The following is a 27,910-nucleotide window of genomic DNA, read 5'->3' on the forward strand; positions in this document are numbered from 1 at the left end:
TGCTTGTTTGGACTGAGCAAATCAATTCAACTCAATTTAAAAGTACTTTATTTATCCCAAAGGGAAATGAAATGGAAGGCTCTCCAGTAGCAGTCAGTCTTACAACAAATCTGAATCTGCCTCTGACTGAAGAATGTTGCTGTGTTATTACAGACTAGTGACTATCATTATATACAAGGTGGCAGAGATGATAGTAACGTCTTGGATGACAAGACCAGTTGTTTGCAAGGACTGCTAACCCACCTCATTTGCTTTTGCTTCTCTTTAAATCTCTCTCAATCAATCAAGATTATTTGTATAGGACATTTTGGCAACAAGGTAGTTCAATGTGCCTTATAAAAACAAAAAAGTAAAAAGTCTTAAAAAATCAAATCATTTTGAAATCAAATCACTTTGACTAGTGCCATCATCAAAATCAATAACGCAAATCGATATTCAAGTTATTATGGGTTGAAAGGAACTCTAAACAGGTGGGTTTTAGCCTTGCTTTAAAGGAACTTAGTGTTTCAGCTGTTTTGTGGTTTTCCATCAGGTTGTCTGGCTAGAGAGATGTTGGAGTAGGGGATATTGTCCTTAAAAAGGTGCTATTTGAGCTACAGAGGTGCTAATCAGCTGTTAATAGCTGTAAAAACAGTACCATGTTGCCATGGTTACACATCATAGCAACATGCATGATTGTTTGCCTGAAGCAGAGCACATTTATCACATGAAGAGTTTTCAAGAGCAAGACTTATGTCTCTGTTAGGTCAGCTGCTTTTCCCTAAGGAGCACTCGAGTCATGACTGAGAATATTCTCTGACCCTCGCCCAGTAACAAAACTATAAAAATATTCAACAAGTACGCCTTGTTTGGAGGCGATAGAGAGGAAAGCTGGTAATCTTCAAAAAGAAAATGTGAGGGTCAGAAAAAGAAAATATGAGGGTCAGATAAAATCAGACAAGAAGTTTTTTCAAAATTTCTGAGAGTGAGCTCAAAATTTCAGATTTTTTCTAGGAAATTTTGACTTTTCAAATTCAAAAATTTCCAAGTTTTTCCTGAAATTTTTTTTAGATTAATCTCAAAAGTTTTTATCTCAAAATTTTGGATTTTTTTTTCTTTTGGCAAATTTTCGACCGACTTTTCAATCTAAGAAATGTCTGGGGGTTTTTTCTGGAAAATTTTGAGATTAATCTCAAAATGTTATTTTTTTTCTAGCAAATATTTAACTTTAATCTCATAAATTTCCTTGTTAATCTAAAAAAAAAATATTTTGTTTTACTGGCAGAAATGTACTTCTTTTTTCTATCTAAAATGGCACTGGTACATTGCCATTTGTTCCAGGTGTAAGTAGAAAAATCAACGAGAGGCAACAAGCATCTGCTTCCTGCTGTACCTGTGCAGCGGTGATGACGTCAGGTCACGTGGTGTTGTTTGGAGCAGGAAACGTCGGTTACGTCCTGAACGGCGACACAGTTTCCCCACTCGGTGATGAGTATCTACCCCCCGGTATGACTGTGGGAAGGTTGCCTCCTCTCCTCCTGTCCACAGGAACTTTGAATATCAGCATGTAGAGGCGGAATAACCAAATCCCACTCGGATACAGCTGCTCTTAGCCGTGGACGCAGCTAGCCACCATCTCTCTCTAGCGGTGGAGGAATAAAAAAAAAAAAGAAAAAAAAAAGCCGAGCTAACCGCGGCTAGGCTAACTCCGGTGTTAACCTCCGAGCCGAGGAAGAACCGCACCGGGTCCCGGAGACGCGCTTAGACGTAGCGGGGTTTGCGTGAGAGGAGGGAAGAACATGGAGCTGTTTCAGGCTAAAGACGATTACATTCTTCAGAGCGGGGACCAGGCGCTGTGGTGCAGCAGGAAGGACGGGAGCATGGCTGTCAGACCTGGTAGGTACCAATGACAGCTGCTGGAAACGGTTTCATTTACATTACTGATGACTTTTTAATCACAAATCCACCCCTCATTCTCTCCTAATTCCTCTGGCATCCGCTCTGAAACCTGATCGTCATCAGTAAATATGATCAAACTGACTGATGTGGGTCAAATAGAATTAAAAACACGCCGTTTTTATTCTTTTTATTGTCTGTTTTTGGACGCGCTTCTATTGTAAATCATCGCTTGGCTGTTATTCAGGGAGTGCCAACACCCCAAACTGACTTCAAAGTTGTCAGCCGGCTTCTCAGGTTGCAGAGCGAGGCTTGAATTTGACCGCTTAATCTAAACTAAACACCACGCAGGAATGTACAGCAGTAAATAAGAACACGCGTCCACGTAAAGGTGAGCGATATGGACTTAAGTTTTATCGCGATATTCTGTGGCTCTGTTGTGATAGCGATAAAAGTCACGATAAGAAGTATTTATTACTACTGTTTTGGCTGTGACTGCATGGCACAGCAATCAGACAGTAAACGTTCCCATTTGTAATTCATTTCTTTAGGGCAACTCTCATTAACCTACATTAACTGCAACTCATGATATTTTAAAATTAATTGATTTTCATTCATACTACCATTGGGAAAAAAACTGTAGAAAATAGTTTAACAATCCCAACAATACAGACAGTTTTAGGGGGGTTTAAACGGCATTAATTAGTAATTATCAATAAATCATAATTATCTTATAAGAAATTTAGCATGATAAATGATACGATAAATACTCTCATATAGTATTTGAGTTGCCTTTTTACCAAATATTTTTTTACTTTTACTTGAGTACAAATACAGTGTTGAGTACAGTTTTTGGGTTCTTTATTCACCTTAGATTTCTACTTAAGTGGGTTTCTTTATTAAAAAGTTGCAAATATTTACTTTTAAATTCTGTCTTTGTTTTCTTACCCTCTAAATTACAAGTTTCAGGTATTATTCAGTACAATATCTTTTTCTACAGCTGTTTTATTGAACTTACATGACAAACCAATTACTTTTTTTTCCTCCTTGCTGTCTGAAATTGAGAAATTAATTTCTAATTTAGTAGAGTTAAGATTGCCAAGACTTTTTAAAATATACTTTATTTAAATTCAGTAGTTACACTAAGATTACTGTGCTTTTAAAATAGCCCAGATAAGCTTGTCCCAATAAGCAATAATCAATCACATTATAGATTTAAATGAGCTTAATTATTTCCATTCTGATGATTAATGTATATATTTTACATAGACTTTATTGTAAATTTTAGCTGTGTTTTATTTGGATATTTAAAATATCTCCCCATTCTAGTGTTAAGTGTTCTTTGCAAAATTAAAGTTTATTTTTGACAGAGTGAAGTTGCATTATTATTCTATAAACAATATATTATGTGAAAATGGTTGCAATACAACAATGTTATTGTTTATTATCGCAATAATTTATTGGGCAATTTATCATCCAGTAAAATTAGTTTTCATGACAGGCCTCAACCCAGATGATGGTATCATGGATTATTATTCAAATTTCCAACATTTGAGGTAAACATTGGTACACATGTGGATGTATTTTAAGGCAACACCTCAAACTCTCTGCTTCCTTGTGCAATATCATCAAAAAAATACAAATTAGGTGATGAAGATGAGTACAAAAGTCCAGTTGTGCACCAGAGGTGATTATATTTTAGTTACAAAATATCAATATTTATAGTAAAACTGTTTTACTGTCCTGAAAGGGCGCTCAGAGAGGAAGAAGCCATTACTCTGATATCAACATTAAAGCTAGGTTTTAGTTTGCAAATATACTCGGAGACAAAGATCTTAATTTTCAGAGACAAATCTTGTGTTATGATGAAACCAAAACTGAGGAAACGACTTTAGCTTCTGGTGGAATCAACTAACTAACTCACTCTTTGGTTACCTAGCAACTCACTCACTCTTTGGTTACCTAGCAACAACCTGTTGAGTAACTGCCACCATTTCTCATAACTGCTTAAAAATAAAAATAAAAATAATGTAGAGTGAAAACTGGATAAAACAGGGAAGGTAATTTCAAATCTCTAAAACAAATCAAGAATTATTGATATGCTTGTATCATGATGCGTTTTTCAGACATATTTTGTCTGAAAAATAATTTGAATTTATTTAATCAATTTTATTTAAATAAATTTTATGGTAATACTTTATTTGAAGGGGGGTGAATAAGACTGTCATGACACTGTCATAAACATGACATAACACCTGTCATGAACATGAATAAGCCTTCATGAATATTTATGACTGTTGTCATAAAGCATCATTCGGTAAATTATGACACTTTTAATACAAAGTTGACATTATTCAAAATGTCTTTGTTATGACAACTTGACATTAACCAAGAAATCATTACTGATATAAATTTGTTATAAAAGTATTACTGATTGCACTTTAAAAATTAGGTAACTTTATGTTATTAAAGGTAAAGTTTAAACAGTAATGATTTCTTGGTTAATGTCAAGTTGTCATAACAAAGACATTTTGAATAATGTCAACTTTGTATTAAAAGTGTCATAATTTACCGAATGACGCTTTATGACAACAGTCATAAATATTCATGAAGGCTTATTCATGTTCATGACAGGTGTTATGTCATGTTTATGACAGTGTCATGACAGTCTTATTCACCCCCTTCAAATAAAGTGTTACCAATTTTATTTTTAAAATAAAGAAAAATTATTGAGTGATTTATTTATTGTCGACTTTGTGGCTCTTTTTGTTCACAGCTTCAATTATTGAAACCCTTAAATATGGAGGTATTTATTAATATTTAGTTTTACCAAATAATACTGTAAAGCTCAAAATACACATATAAATGCCTCTAATTATTTGCACACTTATGAAAACATTTATATTTTGTTCAGTAAATATATTTTTCCCAGTTTTATTTCAATAAGAAATCAAGTTGTGGCACTTTTGCTGCTGTGTCTTTATGGGAGTTATAAATTCAGTTCTGCTCAAGCAAAAGAAAATATTTTCACTGAAGTCCCCAGAAGGCCCAGCACATTATCCCGTTGTGTCAGCTGTGCAGCCGGCCTGAACGGGGCTTTGGTTGCACCGCTGTTTCATTATTTAATTGGAAAAAGGGTTTCCACTCCTCGCTGAGTTTCCACTCCGCTTTGCTCTGCACAAACGGAGAAAGGGCTTCCATGATGGTCAGCTTTCCGGGAGGACTTTTTGTATTTTTGTTCCTTTCTCCTTGTCTGCACATTTAGTTGGAACAGGAAGAGTTATTGTGTGAGGCTGATGTTCTCCACCCGTAGCCACACCCTCCATCTTTTGCCAGTTTCTTCATGCTAATCCAGACTCCATTACTAATGTGGTTCCAGTTTGTTTTCTCACTATAAACTGTCTCCACACTTAAAACAAGAAAGGCTACTTTATTACAGTAAATTACAGTTTTACTTTTAGTTTAAAGCTTGTTTTCCAACATCATGTGTCAGAACTTGCTAGCTTCTGAAATATGTCGACTAACTCTTCCTGTTTCTGTTCATTCCCATAATTTTAAACAAGTCACACAACAGCGACTCATTTAATCCCTTTTGTGTTTAAGCAACTCTTCATCTGTTGGTGGAACGACAGGTTCTCACGCTCACTCGTCTCCAGAATAGGATTGAAATGATTAATCGGATTAATCACGATTAACTGTGATTAATCTTGATTAATTGATTATTGAAATAATCGGCAACTAAACTAAGGCCATTTACTGATTAAAGAACAAAATATTCAAAGCAGGAATTAAGGTTACAAAACATACATTTTGCATTTAAAATACAAAGAATATCTTCAAATATGTTCGACTAAGAACTCGTGGCATAGGTTTAGCTTAAAAAAATCTCTTATCAAGCAATTTTTGCCCAATTATTAATCGATTAATCCCCCAAAATAACCAACCGATCAGCTGTGCGAGGTATGGATGTCAAATATAAAGGGCGAGAAATATGTTCTAGCTGCAAATGCTAAAGAATTGCTACAGATGGTCAGAATAATTTATTAATAGTCAGAATAATTGAGTAATCATCACAACAATCAATTGTTATTCAAAATAACTGATTAATTATCAGATTCCTTGAGTAGTCATCAGAATAGCTGTTGGTCTCATTCCTCCTCCAGAAACATGTTTCTGTGTTGGTCATTTACTGACTGATGCTTTCTGTGGTGATTTCAGCCACAGACCTGCTGCTGGCCTGGAACCCGGTCTGCATGGGCCTGGTGGAGGGAGTCATCGGAAAGATCCAGCTGCACACTGGTAGGTGGGGGATGAAAACCATTTCAGCTGGTTTTGGTTTGTCACTGGCCCGTATTTTGCATGTGAGTTCAGGACAGTCGTGTCGTCAGTATTCGTCATGTTTGTCATGAGTAGAGGTGTGAAAAAATGTGTTGCTGTGCAAAGATGAGCAATCTGGGCTCTGTTTATGCAGGCCTCAGCATGGGTGAAGACTCTGTTCATCTTGTCTTATTGACACCCTTGGTAACGGTTTCCAAAAAGCCTTAAACTTAATTCATCTTTTTGATCACTGCATAATTGGGCAGTTTTGAACTCTAAAATTACATACATTTTTGAAAAATGTAGAAAAATCCAACCTTTAATTTGAGTAGATTTATTCAGTGTGGGAGAAAAAAAACCTGTGGTAAAACAGTCAGTCAACAAAACAAAGAAATACACAGGATCCAAAAAACCTAATTATCTCTTGGTTCATCTTTGTTTTAGTTCCAGTTGTCTTAAAGGTTTTAATTGTTGCTCTGACTTTCCAATATGAGGAAAAAATGCCACCATGTTGATCAATTTTGCAGTGGCGATATGTAGGGCTGAAACAATTAATTGTGATTAATCTATTATCTTTTCTTTCCCATTTTGATTACCTGCTTTTTAAAGTAAAATAAGCAAAATACAAGCTGCAGAAAATCACTGATCTAAATCAACTGAAGTGGGATTATTTTTGTCAGTGTTTAAGTGTTTCTGCAGATTGAGACGGTTTTATTTTAAGGTTTTATTCTTCATCTTTAATATGTGTTAAAAGTTCTTCATATAGACAAATCAGTGAGATGTAAATAGATTTTTACCAGATGCGTCTCTGTTAATAGAAGCTGTGGCTAGCGTCTTCACACCTTAGCGGTTCTGCACCAGTTGACCCAGTTCCCTTTGGTTTTTCTCTGCAGACCTTCCTCTCGGTCTCGTATTAATCCGCCAGAAAGCGCTGGTGGGTCAGTTACCTGGCGACCACAAGGTTTACAAGATCACCAAAATCGCTGTCATCCCCCTTTCTGACGAGGAGCCTCAGGAGCTGGAGCTGGAGGTAAATCACACACTCATGTGGAAATCCCAGATTTCTCCTCAGAATATCGAATATGAGTCAGAGCATGATTCATCCCTGGAGCTGGAAGTGGTGGGAAATTGGCTCTGGGTTGCTAAAAATATAGTTCTACACCTGAAATGACATTCAAAAAATGACAACAAATATGCTGAACGGTGCTAAGATTTCAGTTTTTCAGGGAGGCTTCTTGGATGGTGAGACTGAATATTTTCAAGTGAGTAACAAACGGAGGAGGCGAGTAGAGCAGAAGCTTTTAGAGCCGTAGTTAGATCCTGCACAGCAGAGTGGAAGTGACGTCTGTCGTCTTTTTCACGTAGGAATCCTGTAGATCAGCGTGTCAAACTCATCTACGTTCATAAAACTGTCAAAAATATTAATGAATAACTGCCTCTTTAAATTATATCACATTGAACATCTTTTCACACTGATCAGTCCCTCCAAGATTTTATGAATGTTTTTGCATTTTTTTGCAATCAAAATTACAATTATGGTGCTAATTTAGAAATATTTGCAAGGAATTTTTATTATATTTTTGTGCTAATATATGATGTTAAATGTGACTTTTTGTTACTTGTCGTATCAATAATTTAAGTTGATTTAAACCAACATAAGCTGGCTTAAGTCAACTTATGTTGGTCTACAACGGTTCCTTACATTCGTTTTTCATGTAAATATATTTACTGACAGGTAGAAAACCAATTTGGTAATCAATCATGTTGTTTTAAACCAACTCTAGTTGGTTTAAACAATGCTAAATTACAATTTTTTGACCATTTTGTAAATAAAAATTTGCAGTAAAATCACAAAAAAATGTGGAGATCTGTTGATTTTCCGAAATATTGGAGGGACTTACTGCTGTAATTTGGCGTCTAGAGGGCCTCATAAAAAGCTGTGGCGTGCCAGTTTCGCCCCCCGGTCCTCGAGTTTGACGCATGTTAAATTGGAACCAGAGCAATAGCTTGTAAAACTATTTTTACCCATTAAACTTTTCACATTTTGTCACGTTGCAACCAAAGACTTCAGTGAACTGTACCGTGATTTTTATGAACTCGACCAACACAAGGTGGAGCGCAATCAGGACGTATAACAAAACTGATGCAGGATTTTCAAAATAAAGCAGTGACAGAGAGGCGCAAACAAGTAGAAAACCATGAAACGAGCCGCAAACACAGGAGTGATTAAAACTACAAAACACAAAAATGTAACTGCATAAGAAAAGAGCAGCAAACAAAAAAAAATGCTGCAATCACGGAAAATAGAAGCTAAATATGGAGCCCCCTAGTGGTAATGGTGGAACTTTTCTTCTTTGTCATTAAAAGTATTTAATTCTCTCGCCAAACTATTGCGCTCCTACGCAGTAGTTTTGCACTCTCTCACAGTAATGCTGTAGTCGGTTCATGCGGCATCTTGAATCCTGAAAGTCCTTCTGTTCTAATGTTTTTGTACATATTTTAATATCTCACTACTGACATTTCTGAAGTTTTATATCCTTTTCTTTAGAATACAAATGCACCACAAATTTATGTGCAAAATACAGAAGTAAAACAGGTCAATCATTGGTTTTCCATTCCTTCTAAGACATAAATAAAAACTTTATGTCAGAAAGAAAAAATGCATCCAAACTATTTGGAGTTTTTTTGAGTTACAGGGCACTAACGTCAGGTTTGATTGTGTCTTTTTCATCTTGGTAGTCTGAATGTTTAATAAAGATCAGTTTTCATGCACAGTCCCATCTCCACCTTTAGCAAACAAACATGAACAGGCAGTTAATGGATCGATTTTCAACCAGTTTCTGCACCAAAGACTGTAGATGCATGTTTTCACTGAGGATCTTTAAAAGTTTACATATCTGCAGTTTTAAATTGATATTTGTCAACTGCATACAAAATAGAGCAGGGTGTAATTTTTACTAATTTACGCAAAAGAAAGAATCTCCTAATATCCTGTAGGAGGCGCTGTTCCAGAAAAAAAAAATACTTGCAATTGTCAAAAAATGCAAATGAAAAATGCTGCAACCACAGGAAATGAAGCAAAAGGGGAAAATTCTGCCAACTGCAACAACAGCAAATATGAAACTCCCTCTACAAAATGGAAGTCCTCCAGGCCACTAGGGGGAGTCTGGAGCAGTTAGTATTACCTATGTAAAGATGCTGCTGTTCTATAATGGGCTCTTTGCACCTAAGGCGTTGACGTCACATCTCCAGGAGCTAATGCGGCTCACTTTTTTCCGCTTTGAGTTACCATGACTGGTAGAAAAGACTAAGTCGTATTTCAGATGCAAAAAAACAATACTATTAACATTGTTGTCTTCCTAATATAATGGGCTTTTAAGTTTTCGTCAATTTCCAAGCGTTCCCGAATTAAGAAGATGGCTTGTAAATATCTGTCGCTACCAGCTAACGCCGCACAGCAAAGTTTGCAGCCTTCACTTCACTCCGGATCAGCCTAAAACTACCGGGGATACGGATGGTAAATAAAGGAGCCTCCCTGAGTTATTTCCATGGAATCACTTCTATATTCAGCCTGAAAGAGTTTATGGGAACGAGAGCAGACCAGAGCCAGAAGCCGAGCAACTGATCCGCCTGTACATCCTGCTGTAAACACCGTCCTATCTGAGCTCTGAACAAGAAACATGCAAAGGTAATAAAACGAAATAACACGGAGACATGAAGCAACACGGTCATATTTTTCTAAAAGCAGCAACTTTGAACCTGAACAGCTGAACCAGATCTCTGACACCAGAGCTGCGTTACTGTTAAGCTATGAGGCTTGTTGTGCTTCGTCAGGCTTCGGAAGTAAAAAGTCCGAACCGTAACCGAACCCGTTAGTCTGTGACACTAACGACAATAAACACACATAATATACTTGAAAATTAGATAAAAACATTGTCCGTTAGAATGTTTAGATACTTAAATAGCACATTTTACAAGAACAATGTCCGAGAATATTGCCTACTAGCATAAGCTAACGTTAATGTTAGCCACAAAGTTTAAGTAAAACTCACCTTCGTGTCAGTGAATGTATAACGAGGCGAACATCTTAAAACCTTTCTTCAGCTGACTTGTTGGGGCTTCGGATCGATGTACAAACCTTGGCCAAGCACTGCAAGCACCTAATGTAAATGATATTTGTATTGGATCGGAAACAATAGAGCCGCTTTACCCCGAACGCGGAAGGTGAGGTGCAAAGAGCCCATATTGTGAAAGACATGAAATAAAATGCAACTTTTCTTCCTTCAGCTTTCTTCTGGACTCCCTCTAGTGGTTTGGAGGACTTTCATTTTGTTTGGAGTTTCATTCTTGCTGCTGTTTTTGCCATTTCCTACATTTTCCCATTTTTCATTTGCATTTGTTTTGCTAATTGAGTGATTTTGCCTCTATTTTCTGAGACTGCAGCAGTTTTTATTTTTAGCATTTTTTTTTTCTGTTGCATTTGTTTTTTGTGTTTTGGAGAAATTTAAAGCAGAGTTAGGTTATAAAACAACATCCCAAGCTTTTAACATCTCACATTGTCTGTTCAGTTCACCATCTGAACATGGAGAAAGGATTTTAATTTACAATCCTGCCATTACAGGCCTTTAAACTCAATTCATGAAACCTCAGACCTCAGCACTGTGGTTGGATGTTTAGCACAGTTGGGTGCCCTGCAGCACAATAATTAGTTGTTCTTTCTATAAATCTGACCTTTATGAGGAGTGCACTGCAAAAACACAAACTCTTACCAAGTATTTTTGGTCTAGTTTCCAGTGAAAATAACTTGGTACAGTTGAAAAAAGACAAAACTAACTCTTAAATAACTTTTCAGTAATATATAGCAGCTTGTTTTAAGTAAACAATAAGTAAACAATAGTATTGATGAAATAGTTTCTCTTATTTCACTTTTAACAAGATATTTTCCCCATATTATAACTGAAATAATCTGCCAGTGGAACTAATAATTTTTAATTAAATTAAGGAATTATTGACCTAAAACAAGTTGCTATGTCTTGCTGAAAAGTTATTTTAAGTGCACTAAGATATTTTCACTAGAAAGTAGACCAGTGATGCTTAAGTTTTGTGTTTTTGCAGTGTGGTAGATTGTTGAGAACGCATCGAGATGTCCTGATTATGTTCTTCCTCAATTAACATGTCTAAGAACATGCTCCAGTTAGATAAAGCTGAAACGTAACATTTACTGACGCGTATGGTTTTAACGTGACTAAACGAGAAAAACTTCCTACTTTAGTGAGTAATGGCAACTCTTTCCCCTTTAGCTCCTGTTTGCAGAGATGCTACCAGATCTCCTGAGCTGGTCGTTTGTTTTCGTGTTTCTCATGTGAAAATAAGTGTTTTAATTAATTCCTCGCAGCTTTGCAAGAAGCATCATTTTGGAATCGACAAATCGGAGAAACCGGCCCAGTCTCCAGATGAATCAAAGCTGATGAAAACTCTGAGTCAGATCAAGTCCAACGTGTCTGTTCCCATCAAGAAGAAGGTATTTCTGTTCAGACTGACCTTTTGCCTTCCTTATTCTGACCTTTGAGGCGTCTCATGCTGCTTCCTCTCTGCAGTACTCCCCTGCGTTCCAGGTGAAGGAAAACAAAGAGAAGGAGCGCCTGGAGCGGCGGCTGCTGGACGAGCTCTACAAAGTATTCATGGACTCAGACTCGTTCTACTACAGCATGACCTACGACCTGACCAACAGTGTGCAGCGGCAGGGAGACTCGGATAAGTCCAGCTTACCTCTGTGGAAGCAGGTGGGAGAGAGACCTCACTGATCTCTGGCGGTGGGACTCTACTGAAATTTTAGGGCTGAAACGATTAATCGTTGACTAATTTAGTAATTGATTAATCGTTAACAGGAGAATACAGACTCAAAAAAAAGGCCATTTGGTGAAAAAAAACTTATTCAGAGCGGTAATGACCCCAAAACTGTACAACAATATAAATATTTTACATTTCAGATGAACAAAAAAGCCTTTGTGCTGTAAAAATGTTTTAGCCAAAACTTCTCAAGTGGCAGTTTTAGCTTCACCTGGTTCAGATTTACCAAAGGAATGCTGTTGTAGCATTTTAGGCAATATGTTTATCTTATTATTTATTATTGTTTGCTTGCATCGTTTAATGTATTTCTAATTTTGTATTAAAAAAGACTTAAGTGGTTAAATAATAATCTGTAGAATGTCCCATTTTCTAAAACCAGTATCATCGATTACTAAAATAATCGTCAGTTGCGACAATGAAAAAATTTAATAGAGGTAATTGCATTAAATTGCATTTATATCAAAAACCAGTTATTAAAAAATTTGCAACGCTTTGACAGCCTTGATAAAGATTTCCAAAAAGTCTTAAACTTAGTTAATCTTTTTGATCATTGCATGATTGGGCAGTTTTTAACTCTAAAATCACATAAATATTTGAAAAATGTAGAAAATCCAACCTTTAATTTGTGTGGGGGATGCAGCTTTGTTGTCCATTATTGTAACGGATGTTGCTTGTGCGTCAGATTTACGGACCTACTGGAAACACAGCACAAAGGTTCCGGCTTAGGATTTTTGTATGCTTAAACAAAGAAGGAGAGATTAATTGCATAAAAATATATGTAATTAATTAAAACTCTGCCTTATTAATTTGTTTAAATCTATTTTCATTTTGACTGACTGTCTCTTTTTTTTAAGGTGGACGACCGTTTCTTCTGGAACAAACACATGATCCAGGACCTTATCAATCTGCAGGTAAGAAATAAAAGTTTCTGTTTATGATTGTGATTCTACTAAATGAATGTTTTTGAGCATTAACCGTTCATTTCTATCCAGGTCCCAGAGGTTGACTTGTGGGTTATTCCGATCATACAAGGCTTCGTCCAGGTGGAGGAGCTGGTGGTGAACTACAACGAGACGTCAGATGAGGAGCACAGCAGCCCAGAGACGCCGCCCAAGGAGATTATCTGTGTCGATGACATTCACCCTCGCTTCACCGTGGCGCTGATCTCCAGACGAAGTCGGCACCGCGCAGGTAGGCGTTCACACCAAGTCCTACCTGGAGAGCACTGAGTTAGCGCAATCTGTTGGCTGATTCTTTTTGTTGCAGCAGTTTAAGTTCATATATTAAAAAAAATAATAATAATCCAATATAATCCAATTACATTCTTTCGGTGTGGGGTAATAATCCAGCAACATGAAAAGACTAAATAAAATCATTTGTGCCACATTTATTGACATAGTAATTCTTAGGAAACAGATTTAACTGAAGCAGACTTTTTAAATATTGGATCAAAGTGTTTGATTAAAAATCCATAACTTTTGTTCGTTTTTTTTTTTTTTTTTTTTTTTTTTTAAAGAGCCTTGATTCAAAATGGGAATGTTAAAAAACATATCGTCCCATTGCTAAGGTTGGTGAAGGTTCAGTGATGCTGTGGGCCGACTTCTCTTTCTTCTGGATCTCAAACATTTTAAATATAAAGAAAACTGGAAGGCTGGTCTTACAACCGGACAATGATCAAAAACATATTTCCAAATCAGCACAGAAAGGGTTGATTAGACACAAAATCAGGATTAATCCACGCCCAACTCAGTCCTCAGATCTAAGCTCTGTTGTAAACCTCTTGAGCTGAAGTGAAGAGGTCATGAATCCGACCTGGCGAGACTGTGCAAAGAGGAACGGTCACAGATCTCTATCTTTCTTGTGAAATGCTGCAGCAGAAGACTAAACTCTTTTAGTTAAAATGTTGCTTAACATTATAAGAGTACGCTTGTATAATGCAAGATAAATTCATTTTAAAGTGGACCTATCATGATAAATTCACATTTTGCAATTTTTTTGTACTTTCATTTGGGTCTCAACTGCTTCTAAAAACACACCCATCTGTTATTTTGGCAATAAGTTTTGTTTTTTGGTAAAATGAGCCGTTTCTAAAACCTTCTGAATGTAATGTCACAAATCGGTGAAGCCCAGCCTGTTGCCTAGCAACCCCAGCAGAGTTCCGCCCGTTACCTAGCAACCCCAGCAGAGTTCCGCCCGTTACCTAGCAACCCCAGCAGAGTTCCGCCCGTTACCTAGCAACCCCAGCAGAGTTCCGCCCGTTACCTAGCAATCCCAGCAGAGTACCGCCCGTTACCTAGCAACCCCAGCAGAGTTCCGCCCGTTACCTAGCAATCCCAGCAGAGTTCCGCCCGTTACCTAGCAACCCCAGCAGAGTTCCGACACCTTTGTTCAACTGGTTTTACTGCTGTATGGGCTGTACAATGGCTGCTGGAAAAGACAAGAGTTTTGTTGTTGCCTTACCATCCAGAAAACATTTACAAGAATCCCTAAAACAGCTCATTCTGAAACTGAGCAGACTAAAATCTGATTGTCTAAGAATGATTTTGTACAAAAAAAGTAAAGAACGTGTTTTATGTAGCCCATAGACCTATCCTAACCTGCTCAAGGAAACATATTTAACGGTTTTAGACATTTCTACCAGGCGTGAAAGTGATTCTAGAGGGTGCTGTTCCTGAACTGTGATGAATGTGTGATGAAGATGAGAACTGTTCTTATTTTAAAGGGATGCGGTACAAACGCAGAGGTGTGGACACAGACGGCCATGTGGCGAACTACGTGGAGACGGAGCAGCTGATCCACGTCCACAGCCACACGCTGTCCTTCGTCCAGACGCGGGGGTCGGTGCCCGTCTTCTGGAGCCAGGCCGGGTATCGCTACAACCCCCGGCCACGCATCGAGAAAGGTCAGAGGAGCTGGGTTATCTGAACTGGGGAGACGTTCACATTTAGGGGTTACGAAAACGTGTTCATAAAATGTGACGCCTCCTCTTTGTGTTTCAGGGGAGAATGAGACGATGCCTTACTTTGCTGCTCACTTTGAGAAGCAGCTGGAGCTTTACACGAAGCAGGTCAGTTTGAGTCACAACGCTGAGACGTTTGAGGGTTTTCTGTGGTTTCTCATGTGAATGTAACTCTTTTCTCCATCTGTGGATTTAAATGTTGAACCTTTTCCAGAAGATTTATTTTGTTGCTTCCAATCTTGAATTTCTTGATGTGTGGCATATTGAGATAATTTTGGGCCTACTTCATGTAGTCAAACTGGTTCTATTTAAGTGTTTTCTAGTTTCTTACTGAAGGATGTTTAATATATTGGCATCTATGTTGATATTTGTCTTTTTTTAACATATTGGTACCACTCCTAAAAGTAAAACTCAGGTGACAAACCACAATTTTACTGATTTTTGTATTTATTTAGGTTATGCTATGATTTTTTTTTACATTTACCTTTATCAGAAACTTGACTAAAGAGTGAAAAAGAGAAGAAATCCGTATGGAGCAAACACATCCACCACCCTGTAGTTGTTTTCTTTAAATCACACGTTGCTTCGTTATTTATTGCAGGTGATAATTAACTTGGTGGATCAGAACGGCCGGGAGAAGATAATCGGGGACGCGTATCTGAAGCAGGTCCTGCTGTACAACAACCCAAACCTCACTTACGTTTCCTTCGACTTCCACGAGCACTGGTAGGGAAAACGCTGCGCTGACTGGGCTTTGTACGTTTTACTACACTAGCTTCACTTCCTCTTTGTGCTTCTTACTTCCTGTTTCTCAGTCGTGGAATGAAGTTCGAAAACGTGCAGATACTGACAGATGCCATTTTTGACATCATCACTGACATGAAGTGGGCATGGTAAGCAGTGCCTCTGTCCAAAACAATGCTGTTACCATGAACACTGAAGCATAGACGGTTTATTAATATTAACTATTTTAATGTTTGGTTCATCTCCATTTAAATTAATAGGGAACAATTTAATGTTTTGCTTTTTACAGTTTACAGAGTAGACAGAAACTCCTGATTTGACCTAAAAATAACAAAATAAAAATGTGTTTAACTCACCATCACGACCACATATTGAAACTAACATGATTCATTTTTGGTATATTTGTGGTAAAATTAGTCTACTTTCAGATGATGTGTGTGTTATTGTTGTAGAAATTACCGTTAAATCCCTCCAAACAGAATCCTGCTCATAGACTTTAATGTTATTTGTCTGGATGTAAAAAGCATCTTTACATTGTCGTGTTAAACTCAAGAATTAATGTAAGAAGTTGAAAATCTCTTCAAACGGGCAGCAGACTTTGCTCTCACTTCTGGTCCAAAAGGTTTTCCAATACCTTGTTCTGCTTTTGAACCAGGGCCGCATTTTCAGCCCTTATTACTGTAAAGTCCTGGCCTCTTGGGGAATCGCCATGGCAACCCTTACATTACAGAAGTTTCTCTGTAAAGTTTACAAATACCCTTCAAAATAAGACTCTGAAACTTTCATAAGGAGTAAAGGAAGGATTCAGATTCCTAATTGGTTTATAGGAAAGATTGATTTATTTATTGTTTTTAAAATAAAGATAATAGAAAATCCTCAAATTAAGAGACACAGTCTTATATATTTACATTGGTGATAAACCTTGTCTTTCAAAATAAAATCTTCAGTGTTTCAAAGTTATCTTGCTGAAAAATGATGTTCCAAAAGAATAATGGAAGCAGAAGCAGTGAAGGAAAAGGGATGATGATCACTTTTCAAAGTGCAGCTTTTTAATTAGGGAAACTGAATAATTCCTGAAAAATAGGTTTTAATGGGCCTTCCAGATGATTTATAAAATAAAAGTCTTGACCTTTTAATGGGTTAGATTTTTAGGAAAGTTGTTCCATAATACTTTGGGGCTCAAAAGAACAACATTAATCTTAATTTGTTCTTGGATTGTCCATGTTATTATTATTTTATTTCTTTTTTGGACCTGACCAAACAAGCAAAGTTAATTCATGTTGGACCTCCAAGTGGCACCATCAGTATTTCTTCATACATTTTTCTCATTTTCATTAATGTCAGATTGAATTTGTGTTTCCTGAATGCGGTTAATTGACTCCGTCTGTCAGGGTGGACCAAGCTGGCGTCATCTGCAAGCAGGACGGGATCTTCCGGGTCAACTGTATGGACTGTCTGGACCGGACCAACGTGGTCCAAGCTGCCATCGCTCGAGTTGTGATGGAGCAGCAGGTACGAGTTTATTACATATTTCATCATCGTCTAGCACCAAAACACCTATTGAGTTTTGAACTATAGCTATTTTACTCTGATAGCAGAGGAAGTGAGTTGAGTTTTTTCCAGGCCTATAAAATACCACAAATATCACCTGAAACTGCTCGATATCAGTCAGCTGGCTGAAAATAGGCTGAATATATTTCCCTTGTTTAGACGAACAACATTTTCTGATTAGAATTATGTTCTGTTGGAAAAACAAAAATATGGAGTGATTTGCAATGAGAATCATTGCAAAATTCCTTGCAAATGTTTCCGAAGAACAAAATCACTGATTTTAACAGCAAAAAAAATGACAAACCCTTTTTGTTGACCGACTGACGTGGGGGAAGTGAAGAGGGAAACTTTGGGGCTGCGGTTTGAGAAGAGTTTCTGTTCTTTTACTTTTTAAGAAAGGAGGGGAAACGCTCTCTTTAATGAAGAGTAGCAGAGAAGTTTGGTCTAAATATGCATCTGGGGGCCATCTGCACAGCACTGAACACAACCCAGTATGCAGAAAATGAGACCAAGGAGACGGATGTGGGTTAGATAAAAAATAGACCTGAGGACAGAGACACGTGGCTAAAAAGATTTGATTCGTAGCAGAGAATCAAAATTATATTCTGCTTAGCAACAACATAAGAACTGCCATAAAAGTTAGTAAATCTGTGTTTGTCGTTATATTGTTGCTTTAAACTTATTTTCTTCAAATACTGTGAATCTGTGGTATTTTTTATAAAAATATCTGACAGTTTTAACAAATATATAGAGAATATTTTTCACAAACGTTACACCTGCAAACAGAGACAAATTAAGAGGTTCAGGCATAAATAAAACAAATTCAACCTTCTTCCATGGCCAACTATCACCACTACCACTGTGTCCTATACTGAGACTATGTCTTAGTTAAAAAAGGCAAAGAACGAGCTTCTTGTTCTGATTGGCTACGATAGTGAGACGTTACATCATCATTCCCGTCGCCCAGCAACCAAATTCCAGTTCCACTGACAGATTATTTCACTTTTAACGAGGCATTTTCCCCTCAATATAAGAATTATTTACTTAAAAACTGCTATGTCTTGTTGAGAAATTACTTATCAGTTAGTTTTGTCTTATTTGAAGTGAATGAAGATATTTGCACTAGAAACTAGACTAGCGCTGTCAATCACCCTTGTGCACTCGCTGTTAGATGTATTAATGGTGAAGAAACAACTCACCATGACAGAAAAACTATATGATCGTCATCGGTAGCCTTACTTACTAACTAGCTAAACTAGCCTATCGGGAAGAAGAATATCGCACTGGGAAAAGGCAGAGGAGCTTGATTTTCTGTTTTCACAGTTTGTCTCATAAAAACAGTTTCAACAAATATCTAAAAAAAAATAAAATAAATTCATAAAGTTACGTTCTGCAGCTTTAAAGTTGGTTTTGACGTGTTTTCTTCTGTGCAGCTGAAGAAGCTGGGTGTGATGCCTCCGGAGCAGCCGCTGCCTCTGAAATGCTACCGGATTTATCAGGTCATGTGGGCCAACAACGGCGACACCATCAGCAAGCAGTACGCAGGAACAGCCGCCCTCAAGGTAGCACCGCTTCCAACTTAGCTAGCTTTGTTTAGCAGCCAGTTCTGCCTTCACACCAGCGACCCGACTGAGAAAAGGTTATGTCACTGTTGTTGTCACAGGCTGTGCAGTTCTAAGAGTGCAAATGAAATGCGGTTGAAGTTTTAATGACGCGCTGTTTGCTCTGCTTTAGGGAGACTTCACGAGGACGGGGGAGAGGAAGCTGGCCGGCGTGATGAAGGACGGCGTGAACTCTGCCAACCGCTACTATCTCAACCGCTTCAGAGACGCTTACAGACAAGCAGTCATCGGTGCGGGAGCTCACAGCATATTTTCATATTTTAATTTGACGGAAAAATCTGAAACCTGTCATTTTGACAGATTACGTGGCGCAGACGTGCCCAACAATATTAACTTTACGCACAGAGTAGATCGCGGAGGTAACTAAATCACCTCCCATATCGACAGCCCAATCTAAACTTTGGCTGAAGTTTAACAATCCTACAGTTCATCCAGAATAGATGAAGCTAAAGAAAACCCTATGTTGTGTTTATTTATTGTTTAAATGGAAGAGTCGACAGTCTACCTTGCTAAAAATAGAAAGCAATGAGTTAATTAGACTGTAAGAAGCGGCTCCGCCTTGCGCTGCTGGAGCTGCAGAGATTCAATCCTTTCTATCATCCCAGAAGTTTTGCTCTTGACTCATCCTGAGTCCAAACGGAGCTGGAAGATGTCAAAGGAAGCTGGGAGAAGATTGGCTGCTTATTCAAACGGTTCTCTAAAAACAAAGCAGTAAAATCTTCATTAAAATACGTCGGGTTAAGACTCGAGCCTCTAAAGTTAATCAGTCGGGTTGGGTCAGATTTAATGGACTCGGTCCGGGCGGGGTTGAATATTTTAGGTCTGATTTCTCGTCTAGATGTGAACCAGGAGGAAGTTGTGAATTTGATTAATTTCATAGTTCTGTCAGTGGTTTTTATCTGCATCATTAATGTGTGATTGAATATAAATTAAATCGCATAAAAATTAAATCCATCAGAAAATCCCATGTCGATATCATTTAAAGATTTGCAGAATATGTTTGATCGGATGTGACGGAAACCATCTTTTTGGTGAATCTGCGGCTCCTTGCAGATCTGATGATGGGTTTGCCCGTGACGGAGGACCTGTACTCCATCTTCAGCAAGGAGAAGGAGCACGAGGAGAAGGAGAAGGAGAGCCAAAGAGGAGCGCAGGAGCAGGTGGGGCTGCTGCTGCAGACCTACATGCAGCTGCTGCTGCTGGACGACGAGACGTTTCACGGAGGCTGGGCGCTCATCAACTGCGACATGAGGTGAGGAGTCTGCTCTCCCGCTGGACTCCAGATTCATCCGTCCATAAACCAAACAAGAAGGAGCTAATTTACATCTTTATTCATACATCAGTAATCAGTCAAAAGCTATCAACGTTGCAACTGAAGGAGGAAATTTCTTCTTATCAGGGAGTTTTGTGTCAGATTTGTATCACAGAGTAAGAAAAGAAAAATTAAGAGAATAAAGCTGAAATATTTAGAGGGTAAAATCATAATATTGCGAAAACAAAGTTGTAATGATTCAAAAATAAAGTCCATAATAATAATAATAATACAAGAATAAATTATTAATCATTCAAAAATAAAGACATAAAAATTGCATGAAAACAAAGTTTCCATAATAAACTTTTATTATGAGAGCAGCTTAATAAGCTGAATTCAGCTGAATCTGGTGCAAAGCATCTTTTATTAATGTTTACCTTTTTTTAAATAAACTAAACTAATATTACAGGAATCAAGTCGTACGATAAACTCACTCATATGAACAGAACCAGTTCAGAACCAGGTATAATCTGATGTGTTGCTCAGTCAGTGTTTTCATTTTTTCCTGCAGCCTCATTGATGCGACCAACAAAGATGTGGATGTTCTGCTGCTGCTGTCGGATAAAGCCTACTACATCGCTTAGTGAGTCGGATCCAAACCTCACCGTCCGCTGTGTGCGCTGCGGCGGCTGACTAATGCTTCGCTTTGTTTTCTGGTGCAGCTACGACGACGAGGCGGATAAAGTCAACCAGTACCAGCGTCTCGACTTGGAGGGCTTGGAAAAGATTGAAATTGGTGAGAAGTTAAAGTCAAAGGAGAAGTCCGTTCGCATTCACTGAGTCACCCAACACTTCCTGAAAGTGTGCTTACAGCTTCTCAGTAACCTTTTAGCAACATCCTCACTGAATGTGATTCATGCAGTGACAGCAGATTATTAAAAAGAACAGAAAAAAATGGATGTGATTGGGTTTGTGCAGGTCCGGAGCCCACTCTGTTCGGGAAGCCGAAGTTCTGCTGCATGCGTTTGCACTATAGGAGTCAGGAAACCAGTGGCTACTTCCACACTCTGAGGGCGGCGACGCGCAACCCGGACGACGACGGGAAAGGTAAGGAGGCAGAGAAGAAGATCTTCTCTGGTTTCATTTTGGACTGATTCAGGACCGTAAACGTCCTCATTTCCTGACTTTGACACCTGAGTTCTGAGGCGTTAAGCATGAAGTGACGACTTCCGTTGCGACATTTTTCAGATACGCTGCAGTGCATCGCTGAGATGCTCCGCATAACGAAGCAGGCCTCCGGGCTGGACCTGCTCGTCGTCGAGAAGAAGCTGGAGAGGCGAGTATGAAGTAGTGCAAAAGTATTCAAACCAGTTCTGTCGCATTGTTTACAAACACAAACTTCACTGTATTGTGAAGTTTATCAGCTGTTTTCTCAGCTGATAGTCCAGTAGATTTGGTTCTATTAGGGACCAAAGTTGCAACATTTGTTACATTTCCAGCTGCCGTGGTTCACTTTCATATTGTACCAAAGCCTTTAAAAAACCTGTTCCCCTCCCCACCTGTGGGGGCGCTGCACCTAGAACCACTGAAGGAAACGATACAAAAACCTCAGAAGAAGAAACTGATCACTACTTCCTTCTTGAAATGTAAACCAAACTGGAGCAGCGTGTCCAGCTTTTGTTTATTTACTGCTGTGAATAAGTTTTCTTCTAAGCCAGTGGTGGTTTTTAGAGTCTCCACTTCAGTTATCAATAATCACAGTTAATCATTTCAGCCCAGTGATTTTGGCGTTTCGTCCGTGTTGCAGGCGGCAGAGTAAACCCCATGAGGACATCATGGGGATCCAGAACAAGCCTGCGGGTCAGGCTGCGGGCGGTTCTGGACTCGCTCAGGGGAAAAGTTTCCTCCTCAACAAGTTCTCCTCCCTCAACCAGAAGGTGAAGCAGACCAAGACCAACGTCAACATCGGCCCCTTCAAGCCGCTCGGAAAGCTGGGGAACTTCTCCAAGCCCGACGTGACGGTGAACTTCCTCAAGCCCACCATGCACGTCAACCTGTGGAAGTCGGACAGCAGCCTGGAGACGTCGGACGGAAACCCTGGCACCGCCGCGCTCGGCGTCCGGGGCAACGAGCGCTACGAAAACGACTCGGACTCCGACTCGTACAACTCCGACCCCGAGCACCCATGCTCCGGCTCCTTCGACAAGGCGGACTACGTCCTGCCCAGCTGCGGCATCGTGGCGTCGAACGCGCGACTGGGCAGCCGCTCGCAGTCCATCGGCAGCGGCGAACTCAACGCTCCGTCTGTGATACACGTCACCGGCTGCCAAGATGGAGTCTCTGACATCAACGACAAGTCGCCCGGCGCCGCGTCGCTGGCGGAAGAAGCACTGCTGATCGACTTCGGGACGCCCATCGACGCCTACTGCCAGCAGTTCGTTCAGGACGCCCAGACCAAACCGGTGGAGGTGTTCGGTGAGCTGCCGGCGGCTGGGGTCGCGCCGCCGCAGAAGAAGAAAACCCCCGCAGACTCTGAGCAGTCCAACCTGCAGACCCAGAACCAGGACGCCCAGCTGCCCCGGCCGTCCCAGCTGGACGTCCAGACCTCTACCTCCGGTTCCAACCTGCTGTCCGTCCAGCGGCCCAGCTCGGCGGCATCGGGCGGCTCCCAGCGGAGCCTCAGCTCCCTGATGGAGGGCAGCCTCGGACCGTCGCCCGCCGACAGCAACGGCAGCCGCGTCGTGTCGCCGTTCGCCAAGATCCGCAGCTCCATGGTGCAGGTGGCCAACCTGACGCAGGCGGGGCTCACGCAGGGCCTTAACTACGCTGTGGCGAAGGTCCAGAAAAGCCCCGACCCGGACTCTGTGAGCGAGACCCAGGAGAGCGATCTGAAGGCAATGTTCACACAGTGCCAGACCAGGATCATCCAGATCTAGAGCCGTTTCTCCCCTCCTGTAGCAGGATTTTCTGGTCATCTTGAAACCTCCCGTGTGGTAGCAGCAGCAGAAGCTTGCACAGAGTCATTATTAGGCCAATCAATGTGCTCTTAGATTCGCCCTTAAAGCTGCAGTATGCAACTTTTACAAAAACGTTTAAAACACAAAATCTCACCAAGTATTTTGGTCTAGTTTCTAGTACAATAAATAAGAAAATAAGAAAACTAACTTACAAGTAACTTTTCAGCAAGAAGTATGATCTTGATCCTTAATATTAATGAAAAAGTTTAAGTTTCATAATAAGGCTGATTATTTCTCTTATTTCACCATCGTTTCCTAGCAACGCCTGCTGAGCACTCAGCCGTCGCCTAGCAACCGAGTTCTAGTTCCACTGGCAGATTTCATTCATAACAAAACATTTTTCCCAGCTAAAAATGAAACAATCTGATAGGGGAGCTGGTACTTTTTCATCGATATTAAGGAATTATTGAGTTAAAACAAGTACTTATATCTTGCTGAAAAGTTACTTGTAAGTTAGTTTTGTTTTATTTCAAGTGAACTTGGATATTTACATTATAAACTAGAACAAAAACACTGGATAAAATTTTGTGTTTTTGCAGTGCAACATGTTGTGACAGATAATCTGAGAACATTGATTCACCTCCTCCCTGTCCTGCTGTCTGAAGACATTCACAGCTCCCAACCAAAAACAACCAATCAGAGCCAGGAGGAGGGGCTTAGCGGTGTCACTCAAGCTTTTGAACGCATTGCTAAATTTGCTAATGTTGAAGGACCAACTTACCGTTACAGGAAAACCATCTGTCCACCATCATCGGTGGCCAGGCTAACTAGCTTTAGCATCCATGGCAGGCTAAGTTGTGAACTAGCTGTAGAATGATTGACAGCGCTAAGACCCGCCTCCTGGCTGTGATTGGTTATTTCTAGTTAGCACTAGAAGAAGGCAGAGGAGCTTGATTTTTTTTATTCACAGATTATCTCATAGTGTCACAACATGGTGGCAGTTTATATAAAACTTTTTTTAAAATGAAAGTTACAAACTGCAGCTTTAAATGAGCCTTACCACTCCCTCCCATCATGACAGCGACCATGTTTACATGCACACAAGTACGGATTTCCTACTTTTTTTGTTGTTTGAGCACTGATTTTGTTTATCCATGCCACCTTGCACACTGAAACATATTAATATATGTCCTCCTATATGGCTTATTGGTGCCTCACAGTGGAGATTGCTATGTTATTAGCGTACCAGCTGGATTTAGAAATAGAATAATTACAAGGTTACGGTTTTTTGTATGTTTGGAAACTGGGATTAGCAAACATTCCATCCAAATCCTTAAACATCCCATAATAGGCATGGGTCTGTATGAGGCGTGATAACCTTGAAGGAAAAAAACAACAAATATTCAAAACAGATTTCAAACTAAATCAGCTGTTTTCAGAAGATTAGCGCCACAGAAAACAGTTTAAATTCTGACTGTAATCTTGGAAAATTAAAGTAAAAATTCTGAGAAAAAAAACTGAATTCTGAGGTTCAGAGTTTTAAAGCACCTTAAATTTGTTAGCGTTTCGGTTTAAGTGAAGCATAAAGCTAATTACACCCCTGCTGTCCTTGCTAATGTTAGCTGGTTAGCATTAGCATTACCTCATGTTCTTCACTTCATCTGCTTCCTGTTAGTAGACCTCAGGCTGGTTTCAAAAACTGAGTTAACACTTTTAGGGAAAAAAAAAAAAAAAGCTGGGGCCTGAAAATTTTTTAAAAATGTTTGCAGAGAAAGATGTCCGTCAGTGTGCACCTGACTTTAAACTGTAATAAGAGGAAATTTTACTGTTTTATAAACTTAAACCTTTTTAAACCTCCATACACTACGACGGAGTGTTATGGCCAGACTCAGAGAATTATTATTTCTTCATCACTAGAATGAAATCATAATATTATCAGAGTAAAGTCACATTATTTGCAAAATAAAAGCGCTAAGTTATCAAAAAGTGAACATTCATCATTTTACTGCATTATTATTGCTAATATTGCTGGTTTATGCAGATATTACAACTTTATTCTCGTAATATTACAACTTTTTCTTGTATGATTGTTACTTTATCCTTGTATTATTTCAACTTTATTCCTGCAATGTTACTTTATTCTGGTTTTACTGGGGCTTTATTTTAGTATTACGTCTTTTTTGTTGTATGACTGCGGCTATTGTTCTGTTATTATAACTTTATTATCTGTACGACTATTCTCCTATTATTACAACTATTCTTGTATTACGTTATTTTTGTTTTATTCTGTACTCCCAATGTTACTTTATTCTGGTATGATTGCGGCTTTATTTTAAAAGTATTCCAACCTTTTTGTTGTTTGATTGCGACTATGTTCATGTTTTAGTACGCCTTTATTCTGGTGTCATTGCAACTTTTTTTTGTATATTTTCATAATATAGCAATTTTGTTGCGTGATTACGACTTTTATTAGGACCTTTTTGTTTATGACTTTATTCTCGTGATTTAAAAAAGTAATACAGATTCCTAGTCTGGCCTTAAAGCTCCGTTGTAGTAAACAAACCTACTTTCTGCTCCGTAAAATACTTCAGCTTTCGAAGTAATCCACTCCGCTGATCAAGTTCTGCTACGTTTTTTTTTCTTGTACAACTTTTACTTTCTGAAACTTGAAGATCATGACGTCCCAACTCTGCTTGCGTGCAATGTTAGCGGTAACAGCTGGCTAGCATTAGCTGACCTGCTCTGATTTAATCATGTGCTTCGTTTCATCCCATATATGCAGATCACCGCTAAGCTGGACCTGAGCTTCTTGTAGAAATAAACCAAATCTGTGGATCCCAAAGGACAGTAACGTTCGGCGTGCTACCCTCCTGTGTATAAATGTACCGAGCTAGCCAGACAGCACGCTATACGTAGGTATTAGCTAACATAAGTGTTGTCGAGTTACTTAGACGGTAGGAACTAGTGAGAGTATCCTGGTTGTTCATATGTACAGTGAGTCGTGTTTGACCCAATCGCTTTTCTTTTTGCATTCGCCATCAGAGGTTTGGCTCGTTTCTGAGGGTTGGGTTTGGATTCAGTCCAACCGGCGCCGGAGTGTAGCATATAATACGCAGATATGCAGATTCACAGTGAGCACTGACGCTTTATGCACTCCCCCACGCTGAAGTTTGCCTTAACTGGGAACTCGAGAGGCAGAATTACGTGTTTCAGGTATTCGATGCAGAATCTACCTTTTTTTATTTCCTCGTGTTACATTTAGAGCACTGCTGGGAATATGTTCAGGGTTACCGTCTCTATTTAATCTATTTTCTGTTTATGGAAACGTAGACACTAACTGTAGGTTGTCTCCATGTGCTGCTGCCGTAGATCCCTGGATGTATTTGGATTAAACTTCCTGTTTTGCATGTATTTTTCTTTTAATACATGCATTTAACCTGAAGAAGTGACTTTTGCTTTTTTAATTCATTTGTTTTTATTGTTGCTGTTAAATATAAGGATCTTAAGAGGCCCTTCTCTGTATCATGCTGTGTGCGATAAAAGGTCAAAGGTCGTATTCACTCCATTTTCCTCACCAGCAGCTGAAATCGGGTAGACTTGTATATTTATCTTGTTTAAACCGTTAAAGACCTGCCTGCTTTGAATTGCCACAATTCAATACAAAGTCGTTAAATATCTTTACATGTGATAATCTAAATAAAATTATGACAATCTAAAGAAAACAAACACTTGAAAAATAAAAGTTTTAAATTTCCAAGAAGTTGGCTATTCACAAACGTCCGGAAAGTTCAGTGGAAGGAGAAAAATATACATTAAACATTTATACTTGAGATAATTTAAATGAAATTATCATAAATTTTTTAAAAAATTACTTGTAATTTTATAAATATCCAATTTTCAAAAAGCTGGCTGTGTGCAAACGGACAGAAAGTTCAGTGGAAGGAAAACAAAATGAATGAATGGAATTTCAATTCATTGTTAAAATGTATGCAGTGATTATGGCATCTAATTATTTTACAGTCCTGAGTTGCTTTGTGAAATTATTTCAAGTCATTATGGACTGTTCCAAGAAAAACTTAATTACTGAAATAATTCAGTTTATTCAAATGTGTATTTGATGTTATTACAAGTATGTATCTAGCATACTTGTAATATTATATACTAAAGTTATGTTAAAGTTTTGTTTAAGCTATCATGTGTGGATATTTGAGAACGTATTTCTTGAATTGTGGCAGTGTTGGGCCTCCGTAGCTCTGCTGACAGTAGGTGGTGCTGCCAATGCTTCAGGGTGATTTCCTGCAGTGCAACGTTTTCACGCTGAGGTTTAAACGTCTTCGTTGTAAACACTGGAGCAGTTCTCGAGCTTTCCGTGCGGTGAACAGGAAAAACTCAACATTCCTGATGAACAAGAGTGTCGCTGTTTTTTGTTTTGTTTTTTAATATGCAAAAGTTGTTTTTCTTCAAATATCTGCTGGGTGAGATTTATCTTCTTACATTTTCACACCAAGTGCTTTTTTTCTTCCAATTAGGACCCAACATTATGACTTAATTGTGCAATTAAACACGTTCAAGCATTTTATTTGCACCGATTAAGCACATCCTCCTAATCTGTAGTCATGTCGTTCCTCTACCAACTGACTGTTGTCATTGTTTTCCAGTGTACTGAAATTGTATTGTATATTAAAGTATCCTATTTATTCTTAACTGTGGGTGTGCTACTAATTTTTAATAAGTTTAATTTTAAAGCATCAATGAAATAATTTCAGAAATTTAATTCAAAAAG

At 38.8% G+C, this 27,910-nt stretch overlaps 1 protein-coding gene across 1 annotated transcript; it reads left to right on the forward strand.

Moving 5' to 3' along the window:
- Positions 1-1,271: 1,271 nt before the first annotated feature.
- inpp5f (inositol polyphosphate-5-phosphatase F) lies at positions 1,272-27,831 on the forward strand. Its single transcript, XM_014992300.2, has 20 exons — positions 1,272-1,875; positions 6,094-6,174; positions 7,086-7,222; positions 11,588-11,713; positions 11,790-11,975; positions 12,897-12,953; positions 13,035-13,233; positions 14,765-14,944; positions 15,042-15,109; positions 15,603-15,727; positions 15,817-15,894; positions 17,137-17,257; positions 18,730-18,858; positions 19,031-19,148; positions 19,972-20,170; positions 20,742-20,813; positions 20,893-20,966; positions 21,149-21,277; positions 21,419-21,506; positions 21,978-27,831. Exons 1-20 carry the CDS (start codon positions 1,779-1,781, stop codon positions 23,104-23,106), a joined length of 3,393 nt encoding a protein of 1,130 aa, XP_014847786.2. The 5' UTR covers positions 1,272-1,778; the 3' UTR covers positions 23,107-27,831.
- The last annotated feature ends 79 nt before the right edge of the window (positions 27,832-27,910 follow it).

The sequence above is a fragment of the Poecilia mexicana genome, unplaced genomic scaffold, assembly GCF_051168715.1.
Source record: "Poecilia mexicana isolate PSO_F unplaced genomic scaffold, ASM5116871v1 scaffold_15, whole genome shotgun sequence".
NCBI classification, from domain to species: Eukaryota; Metazoa; Chordata; class Actinopteri; order Cyprinodontiformes; family Poeciliidae; genus Poecilia; species Poecilia mexicana.

What these genes read in the sequence shown, in the direction of transcription:
- inpp5f (XM_014992300.2), top strand. Translation starts at nt 1,779, where the DNA reads ATGGAGCTGTTTCAGGCTAAAGACGATTACATTCTTCAGAGCGGGGAC. An exon ending in GCTTACCTCTGTGGAAGCAG is followed by an intron (nt 11,976 to 12,896) that starts GTGGGAGAGAGA and finishes CTTTTTTTTAAG; the next exon opens with GTGGACGACCGTTTCTTCTG. An exon ending in CAGGAACAGCCGCCCTCAAG is followed by an intron (nt 18,859 to 19,030) that starts GTAGCACCGCTT and finishes GCTCTGCTTTAG; the next exon opens with GGAGACTTCACGAGGACGGG.